General features: G+C 42.5%; 2 protein-coding genes across 2 annotated transcripts; both read left to right on the forward strand.

Moving 5' to 3' along the window:
- Nucleotides 1-5133: 5133 nt before the first annotated feature.
- Nucleotides 5134-15864, forward strand: LOC310803957 (nuclear receptor subfamily 1 group D member 1-like). Its single transcript, XM_083668989.1, has 7 exons — nucleotides 5134-5764; nucleotides 10679-10963; nucleotides 11081-11169; nucleotides 11313-11457; nucleotides 13213-13754; nucleotides 13893-14289; nucleotides 14410-15864. The coding sequence occupies exons 1-7, from the start codon at nucleotides 5749-5751 to the stop codon at nucleotides 14604-14606; spliced, it is 1671 nt and encodes a 556-aa protein (XP_083525115.1). The 5' UTR covers nucleotides 5134-5748; the 3' UTR covers nucleotides 14607-15864.
- A 4000-nt stretch (nucleotides 15865-19864) lies between these two features.
- On the forward strand, nucleotides 19865-24170 carry faim2b (Fas apoptotic inhibitory molecule 2b; the record flags this gene model as incomplete). The annotated part of the gene is made up of 12 exons (XM_083668506.1): nucleotides 19865-19882; nucleotides 21104-21164; nucleotides 21593-21660; nucleotides 21844-21908; nucleotides 22022-22075; nucleotides 22182-22232; nucleotides 22773-22812; nucleotides 22947-22984; nucleotides 23115-23202; nucleotides 23416-23511; nucleotides 23847-23900; nucleotides 24021-24170. 12 exons carry the CDS (start codon nucleotides 19865-19867, stop codon nucleotides 24168-24170), a joined length of 783 nt encoding a protein of 260 aa, XP_083524632.1.
- Between the last annotated feature and the right edge of the window lie 994 nt (nucleotides 24171-25164).

The following is a 25164-nucleotide window of genomic DNA, read 5'->3' on the forward strand; positions in this document are numbered from 1 at the left end:
CTGCTCTCTGTAATTATGAGCATGCCCTGTCACAGCGTGTTCTGACAAACCTCATACACAGAGCCTCTCCACAGCACAAACACACTTAATCACGCACATATGCACACACACACACACACACACACACACACACACAAACATATGGAAAGACACACTCAGTCACGATATTCACACTCTCTCACATGAAATAACGCAAACAACCATTCATATTCACACGGAGACTTCTGCCAAGTTTTTTCTAATCAACAATCACAAACACACAGGCACACAACCACTGATCCATATACTGTAGATCATTGCACGCAACCCATACTTAGACCCTCAGAAGCATGTTTAGCAGAAACATACTCATTCAGTTGTGTGTGCCCAGAAACACTCGAAAACACAAATTCACACAAACTCTCCAAAGCAGAAACAAGGGAAACCCTAAACACAAAACATCTTACAATAGAATATGTAACAGAATACACAGTTACAAAATACATAATATACATAAATGATACATACATAAATGATGGGCTTCCACCCCATGTACATCAGCAACCCCCAAATAATAACTGACTTGATCACAACAGCAGCCATCATTGTACAGATTCAATGCTGCAATACTGCTCATGCATCTTCTGTTTTATTTGCCAACAGTGACCTCTAGCAGTAGAGAGGTGCATGCTCACCCCAAAAACAATTTCTGAACATTTTCAATGCTTTCATCAATACTGCTCATGCAAGTTATTTGTATTTGCCAACAGTGACCACTCACATAAAATATAGGTGAGGGGGTTAGGGAGGGTGCACCATGTTGCCACCTCTGAGCTTTCCATTCAGATACATGACCAGTATTTGAAATCTAGCTCTAATTCAAATCAAATCAAATCAAATCAAATTTGATTTGTCACTTTTTCGCGTACAGTTGTAATAGACAAAGTGAAATGTTTTGGGATCTTGCTCCACGCTCAACAAAGCAGCAACAACAATTCAGTGACAAGTAATAAAAGTGACAAAAAGTGCAATGATGCGATAATGTCAGATGTCTTCTGATCAAATTCTAGCCGTTCAGTTTGCAATCACTAACCTCACTACTACAGTATTCCAGTCAATAATACTGGTACTTCCTACCACTTCACTTGCAGTCACTGTTATTGCTTCACTACTGCAGTCTACTAGTTAGAATCTCCAACCTTTACCAACTATCATTACAGCCTCTAACTTTGAGACAGCTGAAACAAGCACACAAAGTTCCTTCAATAAGTAGCTATCAAGTTAATGACCTTTATGACTACTTTTTTCACTCTAACTTTAAGGGCCAATCTGGGATTTGTTCATCCATTTTTTTTTACTTTTAACTTTACTTTTACTTTTAATGATAGCCATTATTTGCCTTATGAGTCTTACCCCATCAAAACCCAAAACACAAGCTTGTTTGGAAAACACCATAGAGGTAAAACTTTACAATAACGATACAGTAATTAACATGCATTAATGCAGTAGTTAAGGTTAGGGTTAGGGTTAGGGTTAGGGTTAGTTATCCATTTACAAAGCATAACACATTCTAATATATATTTACTACACTACTAATAAAGACACATATAAACTATTGATAATAATATTACTTCAGATGAATACAGGGATGAAATGGTATTCAGATTTAACCTGATGATTAGGTACTGTGTGTGTGTTGATTTAAGTGCATTAAATTGTTTATTTGGATGCTTGTTCATGGGTTTAAAGGGTTCCTTCAAATTATATACTGTATTCACCTTGCAGTCAGTGTATTGACCTGGAGTCAGCAATCCTAAATTTGGGTTAATTTAGTTAGCTACAAATTATGATGAACATAGCATGACTGCTTAGCAGTGGGGTAGGACCCCTGTCACTCAGCATGGTCTGAATAATAAAATCAACATGAAGCAGATTATAGCCATATTTAAGACTACATTCAGTACAGTGTTGTGCAAAGGTACAAATACCAGATGTTTGCCATGGTTTCTTATTGAACAGTACTGCCAAGAAACAGTTACCTGCCATACATATACCAGTCAAAAGGATGCCTTGGAAATGTCAAACATTACTTCATGTTAATAATGAATATGTGGAATCAAGATGGCACCGTGGACGGCCGCCGTTCGGTCAGCTGCTGCTCAACTTTGCTATTTGCTCTATATTTTGGTGATAATTGTTACTTTTTGTGTTTCTGCTAATATTTCTTTTGACCGCCAAGCACTTTTGGACATTAGATAGACTGTTACTTACCATAACTATCATCTACCAACTATTGCATTCAAAGAACTGTACGGGACATTAACAAGCATGAGACGGCTCATCCAGAGGCCACTTTCATTGTGGCTGGAGACTTCAACCAAGCCGACCTGAACCAAACCAACATTCCCAAATCAAAAGCCATGGGTTAATGGCAGCATCTGTGCTTTACTAAAAGCACGGTCCACCGCATTTAACTCCTGGGATTTGGACAAATACAAGAAATCCCGATACGACCTACGGAAAGCTATCAGAGACGCTGAGGGGCAATGGCAGACCTGGCAGGATGTGCACCTATGCTTCACTTCCTGACGAGCACTTCCTGAACACCTTTTAAGCTCAGACGAGGACAGTGTGCTATCCATCACTGCGGCTGACATGAATAAGGGTTTTAAGCATGTTAACACCCGCAAAGCAGCCGGCCGAGACAGCATCCCTGGCCGCGTCCTCAGAGCATGCACTGAGATGTCTTAACGGACATACTCAACCTCTCCCTGTCCCAGTCTGTAATCCCCACCTGTTTTAAGGTGACCACAATCGTTCCAGTGCCCAAACAGACCAAGGTAACCTGCCTTAATGACTGTCGCCCTGTTGCAATCACGTCTGTCATCGTGAAGTGCTTTGAGATGCTGGTAAAGACCCACATCAACTCCACACTACCTGAGACACTGGAACCACTTCAATTTGCATACCGCCCCAACAGATCCACAGATGACGCCATTGCTTTTACCCTGCCTTATCCCACCTGGACCAGAGAGATACCTATGTGAGAATGCTGTTCATTGACTACAGTTCAGCATTCAACACCATAGTCCCCTCCAAGCTCGTCACCAAGCTCAGGGACCTGGGTCTTAACACCTCCCTGTGTAACTGGATGATGGACTTTCTGATGGGCAGACCCCAGGTGGTGAGGGTAGGCACCTCCTCCACTCTGACTCTCAACACGGGGGCCCCCCAGGGCTGTGTGCTCAGTCCTCTGCTGTACTCCTTGTTCTCCCACGACTGTGTGGCCACGCACAGCTCCAACTCCATCATCAAGTTTGCTGATGACACCACTGTGGTTGGCCTGATCACTAACAATGATGAGACAGCCTACAGGGAATAGATAAGAGTCCTAGCGGACTGGTGCCAGGACAATACACTTCAGGAAGAAGCAGGGGGATCATGCCCCCATCCACATCGGTGTGGGGCTGCAGTGGAGAGAGTCGGCAGCTTCAAGTTCCTCGGTGTCCACATCACTGAGGACTTCCACATCACCTGGAGCACAGTTAGTTGTTAGTTAGTTCAGACAGGGCACTCTAAGTCAAACGGTGCAGGTTCACACGTATGCAAAAACACCCTCACATGTTCAAGGGACAGGGTCTTAAAAGCAGCAAATTTCTCCAGAGCATTCAACAGTTGTGACATTGTTGCATTGTTCCACCACCACCCCCAGTCTCCACCCACCACCACCCCCAGCCTCATTAAGTCATGTTCACTATGGTATTTATTAATGTTAATTAATGTATCCTTATTGTAAAGTGTTACCGAAATACTGTATAACATGGTTGAAACTATCAATGTGATGGTCAGTCCTCATAGCTATGTCTATGAATTTGAGAGTGGTTACATTTCTCCAGCCCCATCCCTCAGCTGTGTACCCACCAAAACAGTGGCAGGGTAACCACTTTGATTGAATCCCAGATTGTCCCTTTTAGACGCTAACTGCATTTCGTTGTCTCTGTACTTGTACTCTGCACAATGACAATAAAGTTGAATCTAATCTAATCTAATCTAATCTAATCTATAGAGCCAAAATTCCAATATTGAATTTTGTGCAAATACTTATGAAGGGCACTGATACTTTTCATATGTTTCCACAATAGTTACATCTACTGTATGACCAAAAGTGTTGGCTAATATCTAAATGTTCTAAAAAATGTGAGACTAATTAGAATAATTTAAAATAAATTGTTGCTTTCACCCACTTAACTGCACACCCATGGAGAATGAAGAGCATCCTGCAGTTGTGACAGGCGGCAAAGTGAATGCCACAGAGCGGCGCTGTTTCATTAGAAATACAACGTTAGAGTGCGCTTGTGTAACATGACCCTGTGTGTTTGCTGAGTTCTTCTCAATGGCCTGTCTTATATCACCAATCATTATCAAATGTATCAAATTAGATATGCAAGTGACTGCGTGGTATTTGAATTTGGCCAATTAGCTGGTCATATCGCCTCACCTGCGAAACATATGGTTTCTGTGTGTATCTTTTCGTTCCCTTTAATTCAGCCCATTTATTCAAATGCATTATACGGAATTGACTCGTCTGTTATGTAGTTCCCCCAAGCGGAGCTGAATGACCTACATTAAATTCCCTTTCTTTTGGTCATGTGCGCACTAAAGGGGTGACTCCTCAAAGAACACCACGTGTATTCTGGAAAGTTCGCTTTTCATTATGGTCTAGTCTCGATCGCCCACGCGCCAATAACTCCCATTGACCCACATTCTCTCCTCTGCTCAATTTCCGATGCTGAGAGAAGACCTCTTGCACACTGACTAGTTACCTAAGGCAGAACGTGATGTAGAAGGAGGGGTGGGAGGGCTGTGGCAGTAGTCACGGTGAGCTCCGCCCATTCCGCATGTGCGCTCTGTTCTTATCACCAGGCCTCGCAAATTTGCATAAAATGTGTGTCAGTAGGACAGCGGGCTCCGCGGCTCACATGCCGCGCGCACATGCAGCGGAGCTTACCAGCATTCCAATGTCGAGTGAGCCCAACTGTCTCGCCTCCACGCAAGCTCTCCGCCAATGAGAACGTGAGAAAGAATAAAGCGTGAGAGGGGGGTAAAATAGGGAGGTGGATCGGGATACTTTGAGAGAGAGAAGAGAGAGAGAGAGAGATAGAGAAAGAAAGAGAGAGAGAGAGAGCGTCGGGGTGTGCGTAATTGACATACAAAAAAACAAACAACAGAAGTTGAAGGGACAAAAAAGTGGTCACATTTCTCAGACACCTTAAAAAACGTGCTGGTTAGGGTGGGCGCGGCGTGTTGACTATTAATGGGTGGGTGTGCTTAAACTACTTCCACACTTCTGTCTTTGGAGATGTTTATGGTGACTGTACACTGGCACTAGAGCTGAATGCTTGGGATTTTTTTTTCAAAGAACGCTTGTTATGTTACAGTGATAGCTTACTGTACATCACAAGGTCCACGGACATCAAGAGAGTCAGACAGCAAAGGCACTGAACCTGCTCGCGTTTAGTCTACGCATCCTGGAGCCGATTTATAACCACATTTCGTCAAACTAATATTGAGATTTAAATCTATTTTGATTCATTTTCACTTGACGGGTTGAATGCCCTGTGAACAGTCTCAGTCATCTATTTTTGGGACACCTGCTCTATGCCTTGGAGGTTCAGGACTCCTTCACCTATATCGACGAAACTCCATCAGAGACGATCAACACTGAGTAACTTTATTACCGTATAAGAAATAAAACAACAACCGAGAACCATGGACAACAGCCCTGGTGAGTTTTATTACTAAATTATTATTAACCAAAGCTTCTGTCATTGGTAGTACAGCACTGTATTTGATGATGCTCCACCACTGCATTGGCAATGGTATAGTTTAGGCATCTATATTGACAGTGCGTAAACCGTGCGTAATGGGAATGAGCAATGCGTTTCCAAATTGATTCTCTTCATGAAAGGTTGTTCTCTGGGAGGCTTTGAGGAAATGAATGAGCGTTGATCATGGAATATTGGCTGAGGCTACACAGACAGATAGATCCGTTAATACTGTAGCGAACTGTCTCTTATAGAGCCTGGTCGATCCGCTTGAATGTTGCTATAGCTTTCAAGGAACATATTATAAATTATGATATTCAATACAAATGCCAAATGTCTTAAATAATGTTCTACAGAGTAATAGGTTATCTAGTAGGGAGACATTATATGTGTTATGCACAATGACAATTAGCAGTCATGAGGAAATGAATTGTGTTGCCTACCCTTTATTTCAAAGCCAAGTCTGGTCAGTGTTTGAATGTAATAAGTATTGTGATACTACTTTGCTCTACTGCAGTGACTGATCTGACCCCTGCTTCCTGATGCACTGCATGTAAACAAACTCACGTGCAGCACCGACCTTAACCGCCCTTTAGTACGTGGTGGTTGTGCCCACTCGTTTGCACTGCATGTAAACAAACTCACGTGTAGCACCGACCTTAAAGTACCCTTTAGTACTTAGTATTTTGTGTACGATTACATTTTGTCATAATTTGTGCCAAACATCCTTTGGTTCTCTGTTGCGAGCGTCTTCCTTGTCACGTGCCTTGGTGGCGCTATCTACTCAAGGCAAACAAAATCATGATAATTCTTTATCAGTAGCTACCACTGAAGGTGTTTCCATTTGGACCTGAGATTGCGTGTTTATGGGTCTGCGATTCATTTACAAAACTGGTCACGCTCCTTGACTGGTGACTCCACTCTGGGTCAGCACTGCGGCGCAACATAAAAAAAATCCTCTCTCTCTCAACACGTGTGCGATGGGCAAGTCCAGAGTGGTATGTAACACTCTGCGCACGTCAAAGACCCGTCACGCCTATTCCATAGACATGTGAGCCAAAACGTTGGCAACCATTGCCAACTTTTAAATGAACTTGAAGTGATGAATTAGAGGCCGACCTATCTGATTAAACAACTATTTAAGCCAGAATCTAAATCATGGTCTAAATGTATGAATGAATCACAATTACAGTTTTTCGTGATTTCCCTCCAGCTGAGAATCATTTCCCTCTAGTAGTACAATTTATTAGATTAAGGTGAGAAAAATATGTTTTCTGTTGGGATGTGTATAACTAATGTTATAGCCTACAGTGGGTCACTGGCAGCCCTGTATTGGTTTACACCTTTTTTGGCAGATTTCTACTAGGTAGACTGCTTAACCTTCATGTCAGCTGATATGTTGACCACGGGGCTCATAGGACATTATGGCAGTGAGTATGTTTGGCAGCATAGGGCTATGGCACAAAGATGGAAATCCCTGTGTTATCTGTCTAAATTAATAGGCTGATTGACAGATTTATATTTCCCATTTTCTATAGCTAGCTACTTAAATGTGATTTGCTTCTTATATATAAGAAATGTTAGGTCATGTTATCAAGAGACTAGGCAATTATCGTTCCCGATAATTTACCTGATATTTCACATTTATATAGGCCTGCCTAATATAGGCAATACAATTGACGTTGAAATTAACGTCAGATGGGAAGACAGATGGGGAACGTGATATTGGCAATGAGATTGAATGAAACTAGCACCCTACTTACGACCCTGATTTTATAACTTGCATCGCAACAGTCTTGATAATGGTGAGCATCATGCGCCTGACTCACTCGAATGCCCACCCTGCTGCTGAGGGCCGCCATCACGTGCATTTGCCTCAGCATCCACGTGCCGCGCGTGATTCCCATGCACCCCGCCCTCCCGGTTATTCCTCTCTCTCGCTTCAGAGCCTTTCCGGGGACTCCGATTTTGCTGCTGCCAGTAAGAGCTTTTGGTCAGTGGGTCAGAAGGCTTTAAGCAGCGCAGCCTGTTGTGTTTCTTGCCCACTGTATTCTAATTGCGCGCAGATGTAATTTGGATTGAACATAATTCCACTGAATCGCATCGAATTGCGATAGGCTATGAGTATTTTTATTACATTCTATCAATACAAATGTACCGAGTGTCACGTTTTGCATACATGTTTGCTAAAGCTGAATTGTCTTTGTAGGCTACTAGAATTCAGAAAAGGGAGAGACCGTTTTTTTCAACGTGTGACCACATCACAAGTTATTGTTAGATTGCCCTACTTATGACACAAGGTCATCCTGTGATACTCCAGACAGCCCCTATGAGTCACTATCAGAGTCCTCATCTCAACACATTTATACATCAATTAAGTTTATTATCTTCTGTTATTCAAATAGTTTTGATGACATTCGAATTTTAGTCTAGTTTTTTGTTTGTTACTTTTCCCTCCACTACAACTCATCAAAAACACTTTCAAATGAAGGCCAATGAGATTAGAGAGAGAGAGAGAGAGAGAGAGAGAGAGAGAGAGAGGGAATGGTGGGAGGGCAGGGGTGTGACTGGAGAGGAGGACTCACGTTGTTGGGCACTCCCCTGCAGCCCAGTCCTGACCGATTAGCCTCGACATGAGTAACCTCACTGGCCAAGTACACTCATAAGTACCCAAGTCTGCTCTTACCACTGACTTTAACCTTTGGTGAGAGTGACCCGGTCCCAAAACAGGAGTGGCAAGAGTCACGCCATTATATAGCTGTTGTTAAAAGACTGCCTTTCAGTGAAAAACTAGACACTTGATTGTTTTATCAGATGACTCATGGACATGGTGCAATGTGGTTCACATGCTCCAGGGCTACTGCCCATACATAGCTGTAAACATGGAAATGAGAGGGGGAGGAAGTTGGTCGAGGGGCGTTTCTTTCTAGGCTCAATACAGTATGAGTATGGTATACACACATCACCCACTCATGTGAGTCCTAAGGGTGGTACTTACATGAGAGGGTGAGGGAGAAAAACAGAGAGGAGGGGTTGGAGTATTAGTTTAGGCTGGTTAGCTCTTGAACCCATGTCTGGTTAGCTCAGGTTTCTGGTAATTGACTCTGCCATGAGAAGACCACAGGTCAGATCAGACTCAATGGGCAGCTGACTAGAAACTGTTTATGGGTGTGCAAATATGTGAGTGTGGGTTTGTGACTCTAGAAACAGCTCACATGGGGAGGGTGGGGATGTTGACAGATAGGGAGAGGAGGATGCGGACAGTGTGTGTGGGTGTGTGTGTGTGTATTTGTGTATTTGTGTGTTGCATTAAAGTCAACCCTGTCAGATACAGGAAGCTTTGCCACATGCAAACAGTGAAGCCCAGAGTGCATTCAGTGCAGTCAGTGTTGACACGTGCTGGCAGAGCAATTACTGAGACATTTGAAGCTAAACAGACACTCACAGACAGCACATGTTTTATAATGGAGAGAAACACAGGGAGCAGAGGGGAACTTTTTCATGGAGACTTTTTCAAGGTCCTTGAAAAGGAAATAAAAAAATAAAAAAACAAGATAATGCAGTCATGACCCATTTTCTTATTTCAGTCTAAGAATGGAACTAAAGCTATTAAAATCCAAATGGATTCAGTCAGTTTAATTCATTGTTGGACATGGATTCAACAATGCAATAACATAAAAGAAATGTGTTTAAAAAAATCTAGCTATGTTTTATCTTTGTGTGATTTAATTATTATTATTTATTTTTAAATAGCTTAATCTGTATGAGCACGGGTTTGTGCTAGTTACACTAAGTCACCTAAAATGTCAGTGACACACGATAAGCATCATTCGACCGACTAAACCCCAAAGCAAACTACTTCGTATGTCGAGAAACGTGACTGTTCACGTTCCTCGCCCCCGCAGTGTTTCCGGTGACTCATTGGAATGCCACAGTATATACACTCACGGTAGTCTGCCCTGCCTTTCCCTGTACTTACAGTTTTAAAGCCCTCTCTCTTTAAAACGTGATCTCCCTGCTGCTTGTTATTGTACTGCGGCTGTTGTCTGCACGGGACTGCGCAAAGCCTTGTGAGCTCGGGCGGGAACTGTGTCAGGAGTCCATGTGAGTTGGCGGTCAGGTGGCTGGCGGTTTGAGCAGACCCCGGGCGCGCCGCCAGGGGGAAAAGCGAGGCTCGCAGTAAAGAGAGGAGGCAGCTGGATGGCTTTAGAGTACACGTGAGGGATTGTCGCTCATCTCGTAGGCAGAGCACGATCTTTACAGAAAGGGAGGGAGGGAGGGAGAGAGAGATGGATGGAGAGAGGGGAGGGGAGGGGAGGGGAGGAGTGTGTAATGAGACATTTCCGAGTTAACGTACCAAACTTCAAAACAAATGCTCTGGAACACTATGTACTTTCGAATAATTTAGGCGTGGCTTTATTGGTTAAATATATTTTGTATCATTCGTGCTATTTTAAAAACAAGTATTCTTTATGAATAAATAGCCTACTAGGTCCAAAATGTCCAAATAATTTCAAACTCAGATAGTCAAAGCTATGTTCTTCAAATCTGAGAGGCAATGAACCTCTCCCTAGTAAATCTTGACCTTATTTTTAATACTATTTCCATGACCTTTTTGGCTTCCATATCCCCAGCTCTGGTTTAAATAGACCATGCTGGCAGCCAAGGATAGGAGGTGTGTGTGTCAGAGTTTGGAAACTCACACTATTAAAGTAGAGCATTGCTCAACACTCGACACTGACCTACATTGGTGTTGACATAGATAGACATTGACCTATGCACTGATAATCTGTCTATCTCTATTGTGACATCAGTGACTAACCACCCCATTCTTCTCTTCCTCTCCTCCACCATCTTCCTCTTTGTCCATCCAGGTGGTGTTATCTTATATGCTGGCTCATCTGGTAGTGCCAGCCCCAGCCCTGGCAGCCCCTCCAGTGGGTACCAGTCCCAGTCACCCTCTCACTCCCAGCCCTCATCCCCGGAGGGCATCTCCTTCCAGGAGATTGGAGCCCTGAAGAGGGAGGCAGGAAGGACCACACCCTCACCCAAACGGATCTTCCAGTTCCCTGAAATCAGCAATGCTACAGCTGCTGCAGGCAACTACACCCATCCTATGGTGGCCAAGAGACCCTGTGGGTTCACCGGCACCTTCACAAGTAAGCACCATTCTCAATGCCTTCTTTTTCTCTCTTTCTCTCTTTTCTGTCTTTCTTTCTTCTTTCAAATAGTTTTGTTATTGTGGATTTACAATCCCTCTCTAATCTGTTTTTCAGAAACTGGAGGCATGGTACTCCTGTGTAAGGTGTGTGGAGACATCGCATCTGGGTTCCATTATGGCGTACATGCCTGTGAGGGCTGCAAGGTGAGGACATCCACAGATAACCCTATGGGCATATCACACACACACACACACACACACACACACACACACACACACACACACACACACACAAATACACGCACGCTCCCTTCTAATGCATCTACCTCCTCTCTGCTTCTTAACAGGGTTTCTTTCGACGCAGCATCCAGCAGAACATCCACTACAAGATGTGCGTGAAGAACGAGAGCTGCCTGATCATGCGCATGAACCGCAACCGCTGCCAGCACTGCCGCTTCAAGAAGTGTCTCTCCGTGGGCATGTCAAGAGACGGTGAGAGAAATTAAGATACAGAAACACTACTCTTCTTGGTCATACAGTTCAGGGCTACTCAAGGCCAGCTATTCACTCTCAATAGGGTGGAATGGATTAGCATCACTCCATTCGTCATTGCTGTAATTCTGTCCCTGGTCGGCGCCTTGATTCTTAGTCCGTGTGGCAAGCTTCCAAAAGTCTGTTCCTGTACTTTTACCCAAGTGCTGTTTCAGCGGTTGTTTATTTGCCATTGCCAGTTGGAGAACCTTCTAGACACCCCTCTCTTGGTTTAGAGCGATTTCTCTCCATCTCTGTCATACACTCCATCCATTCGCTTTCCTCTCATATTGCTATCTTCTCCTCCCTCCTCTCTTGTTCCTCCTTGTCTTCTCTTCTCCCTTCGCCCTTCCTGTCTGATTTATGACACCAGGAGCCAGGGAGTCCCAGTAGTCATCAGTCATTGGAGAAACTGTAGCAAACAGGGTTTATTTTAGGAAATTGGGGCAGGAGGCGCTTGATTACCCTGTGTGTCAAGTGAAATGTTTTTTCACCTCTATTAATATTACAGCGCAGACTTTAACAAGCAGCCATTTAATAAGCTGTGTTCTAATGTAATTCTGGCATGTAAACCATTAGACGTTAGTAGGCTCAGGGTAATAGTACAGTTACAGAGAGACAATGCCATCCATCTGTTCTGCTGCACCATTTCCCTACAGGACTCTGTAGGTCTTGCTAAACTAGGTGATAATAAATCATCTGCTTTTCTGGGGCAAACACTTTTAGGTGACCCAGAAAAGCAAAACACAAGAGAGACGAATCAGCCGCTGATTCACCTACAGTATCTCCATTATAACATAGCATACATTTGACATTTTCCGTCTGAATGGACATTTCTTTTTTTTAATACTTTCGGTCGATACATTTGAAGGAATAAATGTCATATTTGATATGATATGAGGAGTACACCCTTAACATTCACCCTCGTTGCCAGTGGTCCTCTCAACCCTTCACCCTCTCACTCTCTTCTCTTTGCTCACTCTACTTTGACCTTTCCACCACTCCCTCGTTGTCACTCTGCCAATGACATCCTGTTATCGTCAGCTGACCCACTGACCTACTTACATAGAAAAGAGAGAGTGCTTAACAGACAGACAGAGAGACGAGCAGAAGAGAGAGAGAGAGAGAGAGATTGAGGAGGTGGGAGGAGAAGGTTCAGTGAGAGAGCAAGAGAGAAATCAATTGGGGAAAGGGGTATAGCATGCAGTTGCAGTAACCTATAAATAGATTTGCCATATGGAGCGGGGGATGGGAGGATTGGAGAGATGGAGAGAGAGAGGGTTGGAGAAGTCAGATGAGAATATGGAGATTGCTGGGCTTCTACTGCGATTCCATGCTGATTGAAACAGACTGGTTATTGAGAGTAAAGAGATCTCCTCATGGTTTTCATACATGATTGGGATTAGGGATCTTGCCACACAGTGATTACATTGACAATCAAGAGAGTAAAGGTTAAATTAGACTGATAACTAGCAATCTCTGTCTGATGCCTTAGTAAAGCCATTGCTCCTAGATTGGTTAGTGTTATTTCTATTGATTACATTAAGTAAGTGTGCTATTGATTGATATTAGAGATTGCATTAATTGTCAAAGCTTACATTGATGAGCTGTAATGTTGCTAAGGAGGAATGTTCTTTTAACAATATTGTGATTGAATGTTATTGGCTTATTGATATTTGGTGTGCTAACCCATTTTTCGCTCGTTTTTCTCCTCAGCTGTGCGTTTTGGGCGGATCCCCAAGAGAGAGAAGCAGAGGCTATTGGACGAGATGCAGAGCTACATGAACAGTCTCAACGAATCAGCATCCATGGAAATTGACTCCTCACCTTCCTCCGAGGCACCTTCTAGTCCAGAGAACCAATCAAATGAAGGTTCCATATCCTCAGCCTACCACAACATCTATGTTGATGAGAAACCACCCAAGATGGCTGCCAGCAACATCAACAACAATAACAGCCCATCCCTGTACCGAAATAATCCATCACAGGATTCCAGCTACTCACATGCTGCACCTCAATCCCATCCCATCCCCTCCCAGGGATACCAGCCAAACCCTTCACAAAGTTACCACACACCCACTCGCTGCCCTGTTGCCCCACGCAACAGCAACCCCACCGTCACCAACGTTGACAACGCGCGGTACACCTACGATCAGTCATCCAATCATCAATGCCCGGCCAATGGCAGCTATTCAGCTGCAGAGTCTCAAAATCAGACTTCCTGTCCCTGGAAGTTGAGCGGAGGGGCCAAAGTGCTGGTGAGTTTGTGTTTTGTGTATGTTTCTGTGCCTAGACAGTATAGCTGTGTCTATGGTCAACTTTACCATACTCTTATGTATACTTATGATGACTATAGATTTTAACCGTCTCTCTCTCTCTCTCTCCTTCTCTCCCAGGCATGTCCACTGAACGCGTGTCCCGTGACCTCTTCCAGTCGCTCCAGTCAGCAGATATGGGAGGCTTTCTCCCAGTGCTTCACACCAGCCGTAAAGGAAGTGGTGGAGTTCGCCAAGAGCATCCCCGGGTTCCAGAGTCTCAGCCAGCACGACCAGGTCATGCTGCTCAAGGCCGGCACCTTCCAGGTTCTGATGGTGAGGTTCTGCTCACTGTTTGACCCCAAGGAGAGGACCGTGACCTTCCTGAACGGGCAGACATACGCCCTGGCATCCCTACGGGCACTAGGCATGGGCACTCTGCTGGATGCCATGTTTGAGTTCAGTGAGAAGTTGGGAGCCTTGGGACTGGAGCCTGACGAGATGGCACTCTTCATGGCCGTGGTGCTGGTGTCTGCTGGTAAGAGACATACAAAGTCAAACATACTATACATCATCATTGTGTGCACTCGCATACACACACATATCCAGTTCAGCCGTATCTAACCCATCTCTCTATCTCTTCTCTTCCCTCTCTCAGATCGTTCTGGTATAGCTGATGTAGTAGCAGTGGAGCAGCTTCAAGAGAGTCTGATCAAAGCCCTGCGCTCCCTTATCACCCGCCGTCGCCCTGACGACAGTGCCCTTTTCTCCAAGCTGCTGCTGCGCCTGCCAGACCTGCGCACCCTCAACAACATGCACTCCGACAAGCTCCTGGCCTTCCGCATCGACCCTTAAAGGCTGAAGAGGGTCAGCCTGGAGTCCAGAGCCCTCTGGGGTGACTACCAGACCCTACACCCAGGGGCAGTTCATTGGGGAACCTCCTCATGACTAGACCCCTTCACTCCAGCCTATCCACCAGCAGTCACGGGACTCTCTTTGATGGGCTGTGTGCTGGGACTGGGACAGATGCAGGGTCTGACTGGGTGATAAAGTGGACTGAGAGACATCTCGGAGGAAGATGGAGGAACAGATGGGGCAGTGTCTTGAGCTAGTTTGACCTCGTAAACAGTACTCACAAGCAGCTTCCAGCATTACTGAGAGACTTATAGACTTATTGTCTGTTGTTCGTCTCAGTGTGTGCCATGAGTTTACGTCGAATCACGTCAAATCACGTCAAATCACTCTCTCGAAGTCCAATACAACGACCCCCCCAGTGACTGCTCTGAAGACCAAAAGGAGAGTCTGTCCCTCTTCTCTCATTCCTCGCTCCACTATGTCCTCCTCTCCCACCACAGACGGACAGAACCAGCAAAAAGAAAGCACACACTCTTCACCAGAGAAAGGGAATTCACACAAACTCCTGTTTTCTTCCTACACATTCACCCTTAATGTCATTAAAGCACTTTCCATGCATCAACAAACCTCTGAAAGCAACCAGTATGATATAGTAATAGCATTGTATAACACACTATTAAATAACTGACTGTGTATGCACTGTTAAAATGACCTAAGCTATTTTCAAATCATGTCATCAAGTTGGAAAGTTTTTAAATCATCCTATTTGGGATTTGATGAAAAATGTATTATTTACATTTTTAAAGATTGAGAGTATGGTGCATTATATTTGTATACTGTAATCAGGGAGAAACTATTGGTCATTTTAGACCACATTTCTTGGGTTATGTATAAACAGGTATGCTGTGGTTGTACATATTGTATATACTCTTCGTGTTTGGTTCCTGCTCCGTTCGTTTAAGTTGAAGGGTGCTCTTCCTGAGAGATACCCAATTGTGTGAGGGGATGCTAGGGTCTCCCCTTCATGAACTGACATCCACAACCCCAACCCTTCACCCAAATCCTCAATCTTACCGCAAAGAGAAAGTTGGAGAAACTGTTGGAACCAATGCGTAAAGACGTGTAAAAAGTGCTTGATTTAAACCTGTATTATTGAAATATAACTATTGTTGATTGATTGCATCACCTTGTGTATATTTTGTAAATGTTATATGGTCAACTTCTTCCATAGAGAACCAATATTAAATGAGATTATATACCGAAATATATCTTTCTCTTAATTTCCTTGTGTCGTCTTCTACAAGCCACCAAGCTGTAACCTAGCAACAGAGGTGTTTCTCAGTCAATCATGCTCCAGGTCTTGAGGACCATAAGTGCCTATAAGTGGCATCAGATCTAGTATCCATTGAGGGCATTGTAATGGGCTTTAGAGGGCCTTTATCAACACACAACCCAGCACCTATGCACTGACTCGTCATTACATATAAGTTTAAATGTCTTGAGTCAATAAGTATTCACCGCCTTTGCTATGACACTCACTTTGCAAGTAGCTCTATCATGAAGAGCACTGGAGAGATAGAAGAGTGAATAGGATGTGACTTCGGACAGATAGATATCTTTAGAAATATAATGTGAGTAAATGGGCCAAGAGATGATGACTGAAGCTGAGAGTCATGTGACTTTGCCCTGCACTACATGCTACAAAGGTGAATTGGAGTGAGGGCTATAAAACTGGTTATGAGCAATCTGCTCCTTTTTGGTGATCAGGAGACATACAGCACAGTATGTCTATGGGGAATCTGAGGAAATCTAGTTAAAGGTCAAATGGTATGAGGGTCAGAAGACCCAGAGGTAATTTACCATCTGGAGGCCCAAACCCATGCCAGAAATCGAAAGATGTTTAATGAGGAGCTAGAGTGGAAATTATTAAGATAACCCACCCACATCTGTTAGTGTTCTCTGGTATTACTCATAAGAATGACACAGCTGGCAGATCTTAGATTAAACTCCTTTATTCCGCAATGTATTCAGGTTTTAAAATGCTTTAATAAAATCCATGGCCAGCTGTCAGTCAAACTAAATATTCACAGCAAAGCAAGATTGACGACATTGTCAGTGAGCCAAACGCCTACCTGTGTTTTCAGCTTAGAGGACACATTTTAATGCTGAACATTCAGCTCCTTGGGAGTTTGAGCAGAATGAAATCTAGAACATTCGTACTATCGGAAAGCAGAAGAGGTCTTCATCCGCCACCTGCTGGACGATATCAGTTTAGGAGAAAGCAAGAGGCTCCAGATAATGGACTAAGACAATTAAAGCTTTCTGAGAATAGAAATAGACTTCAAATGACAAAACATCTGATATGAAGTTAAATACAAAAATGCAGTGTCATAAACAAAGAAAAACATGTTGGACTCCATCTAAGCTTTGTCTCTCCGTCCCAGATACAATCATACGGTGTAACAATAAAGACAGACAGTTAAATTAGGCTGAATAACCACACTCGGTGGGCTGTTAGGCACCACAAAATCATAGTCACTATATATTTTTGCTGAAATAATCTAAAAACAACAAAACTAGTATCACCCCATAATGCGAAAAGCCCAAAGTCTAGATCATGTGTGTCGCAGTTATCAAACTGCAGTGGGGTTAGGGGAGTATCATTTCACACCCGTGCATCACGCTGCCATAATTTACAGATGATACACTGGTGCCATCTAGTGGTCATAAGTAGTATGGCAAAGCATTTTACCAAATAGGTATCTACAGTATGTATTTGCAGAACTGATTTGTATTGTGACCCACAACAAATGTTCGGGAATTTTATTTTATAATGCTTTGTTTTTTATTTCTTCTTATTGAAATTGATATAGGTATTCATATTGATATGTCCTCATAACTCTATTCAACATGGATACAATTATTCTTCTGTGAATATGATGAGTAGACTTTTACATACAATTGTTGTATAGGCTACACAAAAGGCTAGGACAGACTAGCAATGCAGATGCATAATTTAACAGATTGATGCATTAAATCTTTCAGCCTGTTATGAAAAATAAATCGGGAATAGACATAAAGATTCCTAAAAGAGTTCATGGCCTTAAAACCATTTAATTTTTCTGTAGACAGGCTATACACTATTGAATTAAGTGTTCCAGGAGACCAGGTAATTTCTGTTCCTGGTAAATGTCATTATGATTCTATGTGTGAGTCTCTGCTTAACCTCCATCCCATTAGTGTCTGCCTGTTACCAAACCACTCGTACTCAAAGGCATGATGTCACTGCATTACAGGAGCTACAGCGTCTTCAAGAAGTATTCACCACCCTGGACTTTTTCCACATTTTGTTGTGTTACAACCAGACTTTAAAATAGATTAATTGAATTGAGATTTCTTTGTCACTGATCTACACAAAATACCCCATAATGTCAAGGTGAAAATTATTTTGGAGAAATGTGTCCAAATGAATAAGAAATGAAAGGTTGAAATGTCTTGAGTCAATAAGTATTCACCCCCTTTGCTATGACATTCACTTTGCAATTAGCTCAAATGCAAAAATGTCTTCAACAAGTTACTCAATAAGTTGAGTCCATCTGAGTGCAAGGATAATAGTTCATGTGATTTCGGAATGAATATCTATGTTTTTATAGGGTCTATGATTTGCCTATGAATCAATTACACACTGTGTGGATTAAGCTGTCACTACTAACTCAGCAAATCTATGTTCTCTTAGCTACCATTATTCTTCACACGAGGGATGGTGTGGAAACTGCATTGCATGTGCTGAATTTGTACTAAACGTAATGCTTTGTAGTAAAGCCAAATAAACACATTTCCAGCCACTTTCTTTGCTGTATCACTTGAGTTCATTGTTGCAAACACAGTTATGGACTGAACTAGATTTTTTTCATTAAGGATTATTGTTGGCCACCTGGTTATATAGGCCAATGTTGTCGAGTGACTGGGATGATGTTGTCCCATCGACTGCTTTTTCCTCTCAGTCAATCAACTGTAGATTTTTTTAAGCCTCCATTCCTGAGCAGTTTTGTTCCTCTCCATTTGTTCGGTTTGTAATGACAACCTGATCCACACAGTGTGTAATTGATTCCTATGCAAATCAGAGGCCCAATAAAAAGAAAGATATTCATTCTGAAATCACATGAACTACTGTATTATCCTTGCACTCAGATGAACTCAATTCAACTTATTGAGTGACTTGTTGAAGACATTTTTGCACTGAGCTAATTTTAAGGGTGCCACAGAAAAGGGGGTGAATACCCATTGACTCAAGCCATTTTAGTTTTTCATTTTTAATTAATTAGTAAACATTTCTAAAATATATTTTCACTTTGACATTATGTTGTGCAAAAATAAATTAAATCTATATTAAAGTCAGGTTTTAACACAACAACATGTGGTGATTACTTACTGAATGCTCTGTATATAATCTGACAACACCTATTATTGATTACTTTGAAAAGATTACTGATTGGAAATAAAATCCTATGAAAATAAAGTACTAGAGGAGATTATGGAGGAGATTACAGAGAGAGACAGAGAGGGATACAGAGGGGCGGTATTCCATTAATGTAGGTTGATTAAAAGTGTTTTGAAAATTGTCAATTTATAGATTGATATGGTGATGATCTAAAGTGTTGCGCAGAGTTACTACTTCCTCCTTCCCACGCCTTCCTCCCCTAGTATGAGGTCAGTGTGTTATGTAGCATGTATGTGATTCACATATGTAACTCCTGTAGATCTTCACCTGAACACGGCATACGATAATTGCTCTGAAGCTCTCTGGGAAGTGGTTGTGTCACTGTTCCAATGCAATTGTTACAAACAGACAATTCCACCCCCATTTGGTTGAGACTATGGTACGTTCCTGCCTCATCCCAATGCTATAGCCTCACCTGGATGCTGCTAGAACGGCCTCACTAGGCCGAGAATAGGGGAGGAAATGGGATCAGGGCTGGAGAGGGATTAACCTCATGGTGCACTATATAGAGTTGGTGTAATCCTCACAGTGGAGACAGATTCAGAACAGCCACTGTGAGAACCACTTCCGTCTCTCTCATTCACTCTATCTCAAAAAGAAAAGGAGAAAAGGCCAAAGAGGAGGACAAAGGTGGAGGTTGATACTCAAGAGGCAAAACTATCACTGAGGAATATAAACCACACCATCAGAGCTAGGATAACAACTACACCATCATCAACAACAACTGAACACAAGACGGATCCAGAAAGACGTAAACATGACGAAGGGAAAGAAGGTATAGGCCTCTCTCTCTCTCTAAGTTGATAACCATTTCAGAATTACATGGAACAGAAGATATTGATGTACCGAGGTTCTACTTTCAAATGTGTTGATTGTTGTTTTTGGTCCTGTTCAATAAGATTACATTGAGATACAAGCAGTCTAAATGAGAGAGAAAGAGAGAAAGAGAGAAAGAGAGAAAGAGAGAAAGAGAGAAAGAGAGACTGACTGACGTTCATTGATTCTCCTACATGAGAATGTAAAGTATGAGAATGTATGTTAATTCTCTGTGCAGAGTCCCTCTGTCACGGCTAGACTAAGGTGGTGGCCTACTAAGACTATCCTAATCCCTCAAACTAATAAAACATGAAAGCTTGTTCTACATTCAGTACCTACCACACACAGGGATAAGGGCCTCTACATGTGTTTCATACATGTGTTTCCTCTACATGTGTTTCAATAATAATGGTTGGTAAAATCTGAATGAACAGAATCATATAGTATGATGTTACAAGGCTGGATCGTTATAGCGGAAGTTGACCAGGCTCTGATTTTGCACTGTGGAAGTGAACAAGTGTCTTTCGGTTTGACGCCTAGTGAACCTTCTGTATCTGACCATACGTATTCCTGATATGACCCTCAGGTGGATGGTTTGACGCCTAGTGAACCTTCTGTATCTGACCATACGTATTCCTAATATGACCCTCAGGTGGATGGTTTGACGCCTAGTGAACCTTCCGTATCTGACCATACGTATTCCTAATATGACCCTCAGGTGGATGGTTTGACGCCTAGTGAACCTTCTGTATCTGACCATACGTATTCCTGATATGACCCTCAGGTGGATGGTTTGACGCCTAGTGAACCTTCTTTATCTGACCATACGTATTCCTGATATGACCCTCAGGTGGATGGTTTGACGCCTAGTGAACCTTCTGTATCTGACCATACGTATTCCTAATATGATCCTCAGGTGGATGGTTTAACGCCTAGTGAACCTTCTGTATCTGACCATACGTATTCCTAATATGACCCTCAGGTGGATGGTTTGACGCCTAGTGAACCTTCCGTATCTGACCATACGTATTCCTAATATGACCCTCAGGTGGATGGTTTGACGCCTAGTGAACCTTCCGTATCTGACCATACGTATTCCTGATATGACCCTCAGGTGGATGGTTTGACGCCTAGTGAACCTTCCGTATCTGACCATACGTATTCCTAATATGACCCTCAGGTGGATGCCACAACCAAGACAGGCAACGAGTACCCGCCCAGCTATGAGGAGGCTACTGCAGGTAATGAAACTTCGTCTATCACTATCACTTTACAATAAGGGTAGGGTACATTAATAAACATAAGTTTATGCATTAGTTTACATGAATTAATGATTACTGAATGCCTCTACTAAGCATGTATTAACTGTATGCATGTTTACTAAGCTATCAACACATAATAACATTTGTTAAGCAGGAGCCAACAAATTAACACCAACATTTATCTCACCCCTGTCAACATTTATCATTTCTTTTATCAATTCTAACTCCTCATTCTCAGTATCATGACATCATGACCTACCCACACGTTTCAGTGTCAACCTACCACTGAACAAAGACAGATGGGCAAAAATAGAGCATGATTTAGGCAGAGGTCAAAGGTGAATCCTCAAACACCTGTCAAGAGTTCAACCCCTACCTCCCCTCCCTCTCTTTCCTGTCTCCTCCAGATTATGGCGAGATGTATTCACAGTTCTCCTGGGACGACAAGGCCGTCAGACGGATCTTTATCCGTAAGGTACTGAACCACCTCGTTGCAAAATCCCTGACTGAACTACTGTAGGAAACAAAGCTAAAGGCTGAAGAGTCCAAAACCCTGGCTTTGAAGGACTCAACTCCTACGTTTCAAGTTTACCGTAACATGTGTAGTGTATTGAGCATGTGCAGTAACTCTCTTGACCCTTCCTGTGTTACCATGTAGGTCTATGCCATCCTGATGATCCAACTCTTTGTGACTGTGGCGATTGTCGCTCTCTTCACCTTCTGGTAAGTCTTTATTCATATTTAATATTATTTATGTTTGTGTCCATGAGTGTGTTTGTGTGTGTGCGTGTTTGACCCTATTTGATGGTGTAACAACAATATCTTATTTCCCCCAGTGGTCCAGTGAGGTTCTATATCCAGACACACCCAGGCTTGTACTTCGCTTCCTAGTAAGTAAGAGCACAGGCTATGATTGACGTGCTTTTCTTCACTAAGTACTTTGGTTAATTAATTGGTTGATTGGTTAATTGATTGTTCCTTTTTGCTTTCCAATAGTATGACATTCCTTGCTACCTACATAGCATTGTCCTGCTGTGGAGAATTAAGGTACATGTTTCCTTTCAATGAAAATGACCCAATCTAGGGGGCATTTACACACTGGGCGGTAATGTGAAATACAGTATCTGCATGTATCGGAATGTCCTTCATTGTGTCAGATACTACCCAGAGTATCTGACTCCATAACCCTTGCCATGGAGTCGGAATGCCTACAAGGCCAGACGTGGTTACTGTACAGTGGAAACGTAAAAACAGGGAATTATTCAAGTATCATGGAGTAAACCCTGGTTCAAAATATTCTGTAGGGGGTCAATGGAGAAGGCGTTCATGACAAGGGTTAAGGAGTCGCATACTCCTGCTATCAAAATATATCAATATTGTTAAGACGTTAATAATGTTAGTATTTTGATACTACTACTTCCTTAACATGTTTTGAGTATTAAGACCAACATTTATCACACCCCTGTCTAACAGTAATAATTCCTGAGCAATATAGTGAATGCCAGGAATGATCAGTAGCTTTCATACATAATACACAACGTTTTTGAGTGAACAGACTGATCTGTATTCTTCTTCTCTCCATAACAGGAGGCAGTTTCCCTGGAACCTCATTCTACTGAGTATCTTTGTGAGTATAAATAATATGTTATACAGGATGTGAAAACAAAAAAAATGTTCACTCCATTCCTCCCTCTCTGGCTCTCTGTATGTGGACCTGGTTGATTCTAAATTAATAACTGTTCTCTCCTTTCTCCTGATCAGACTCTGAGCATGGCCTGCATGATGGGCTTTATTTCCAGGTAAATGTCTCAATTACAGTATGTGCTCAATATGTGCATCTATAACTACATGGATGTACTGTATGTATACAGTATATGGATAGGATGGACGATGGAGGATCTCATGTTGTACATTCTCTCTGCTCTCCAGCTTCTACAACACTAAGGCAGTGGTGCTGTGTCTGGGGATCACTGCTCTGGTGTGTCTGACTGTCACTGTCTTCAGCTTTCAGACCAGGGTGAGACAAACTGCCCATATCACCGCCACAAACAGCTCACTATTCACCAAAACATACAGTTCATGTTAATAACAATCATAAATCAACATCAGTTCCATTACCGTGAGTCCGTGTTAAAATGGTGTTCTTTGAATAAATCAATCCATGATCTGGTTGAGATCACATTAGGAGTTTATTTAACGCGGTCTGTTCCTCACCTGTTTCCCATGCTAGATTGACTTCACCTCGTGCCAAGGGGTCCTGTTTGTCTTGTGCATGGTCATGCTTTTCTGCGCCATCATGTTGTCCATCGTTGTCCCCTTTGGATATGTAAGTAGCCTATCTGCATCACTTACTGTATGTCAACAGTTGAAAACGTAACTAAGCAGAAGTAGGTCAGGGTGATGTAATCCACATACAAGGAGCCAGGTATAGACATGACTAAGACTGTGTTTATATATAGATTGACTAGCAAAGCCCTTTGGCCTCACCCACCCTACTTATATTAAGGGAATATATTAAGGGTTTTGTGTAAGGGAGAGGATTAGGTCTCACGGCCTCCTTGTTCATTTTGGAGAACATCTAGAAAAGCTAATGTCTTTGCTAAATGAGTGGCCTATTCTTCCTGACCAACAGTTTTTAAACACTCTTACCGTTTACTGCAGGTGCCCTGGTTACACGCCATCTATGCTGTCATAGGAGCCATCCTTTTCACAATGGTGAGTGGCAGATACTCGTCTATTGGGTCCATTGGGTTACGGTCCCAATATAGTACAGTATGACCTCATCTCTTTACTTGTTCCCTATCTTCTCTCTCACTCTCTTTCTCTGTCTCTCAGTTCCTTGCGTTTGACACTCAGCTGCTGATAGGGAACAAGCGCTACACCATGAGTCCAGAGGAGTACATCTTTGCCACCCTAAACCTCTACCTGGACATCATCTACCTGTTCACCTTCCTCCTGCAGATATTTGGATTGAACTATGACTGAAACATCTCTCCATCCGTCCATCTCTCACTCCGACTATTTGTGAGCCTTAGCTCTCCACACTTCACGTTATTTATCCAACCACCCTAGATTACAGTAATAACTGAATTCTTTTTTTTTTTTTTTCTTTCTTCATATGATCCTGTGTCCTACATTGTCAACATGACACGTCTGATGTTCCTCACTTTATTTTGGTCTTACACCACACTAGGCGTCTGAGCAGCTTTGTGGGGCCAGGGTTGTTGTTTATCCTGTATTTAAAGCCACTTATAAGCAGCATGCTCGTGCTCTGACTGGGCTATATATATATACGTGTTGAGGAAAGCCAGCGGCCATGTTGGTGGAACAGAGCAGCTGCATAAGAGTGGATAATACCCTGATATAATATACCTATATATAGTGTATAATATACCTATATATAGTGTATAATATACCTATTAGCTCTCTTCACTCTTCAGATTTACAGTTTTCATCTATCATTGACTGAGGCCCAAAGGGAGAAAAAACAGGAACAGTTACCACAGTTACATTTTACATTTTTGACATTTAGCAGACGCCTTTATCCAAAGCAACTTACTACAAGGACATTTGTCTAAACAACCAGTGGAGTTAGGCCCACTGTTTCTTTAAAGCATGCACACTCACTATAAATATTCCCATTTCCTGTTTTTCTTAACTATTACAGTATGTGGATTCAGGAAATCCACACTTTACAACTCAACGGGTTGAGTTTGACTTTAGTTTTGATATGACAAGAGTATCTTCAGACATAAATATAGTAACTGTTTTCTATTTCTGTATCTATAGCCAAACATCTTAATATTCAAGACTCCATATGCAGTATGTTTAGATCAGGTTAGACAAGATTAGGTTAGATCAGATGTGCTGTGTTGTTGTTATGTTGTGTTTGGACATATCACTAACATTCAGAGGAACCATTACTTAGAGAGTAGGCTAGTCTCTAGGCTAGAGTCTTGTAATGACAGCTTTGTTAGTG

Source organism: Argentina silus (assembly GCF_951799395.1).
Source record: "Argentina silus genome assembly, chromosome: 4".
Taxonomy (NCBI): domain Eukaryota; kingdom Metazoa; phylum Chordata; class Actinopteri; order Argentiniformes; family Argentinidae; genus Argentina; species Argentina silus.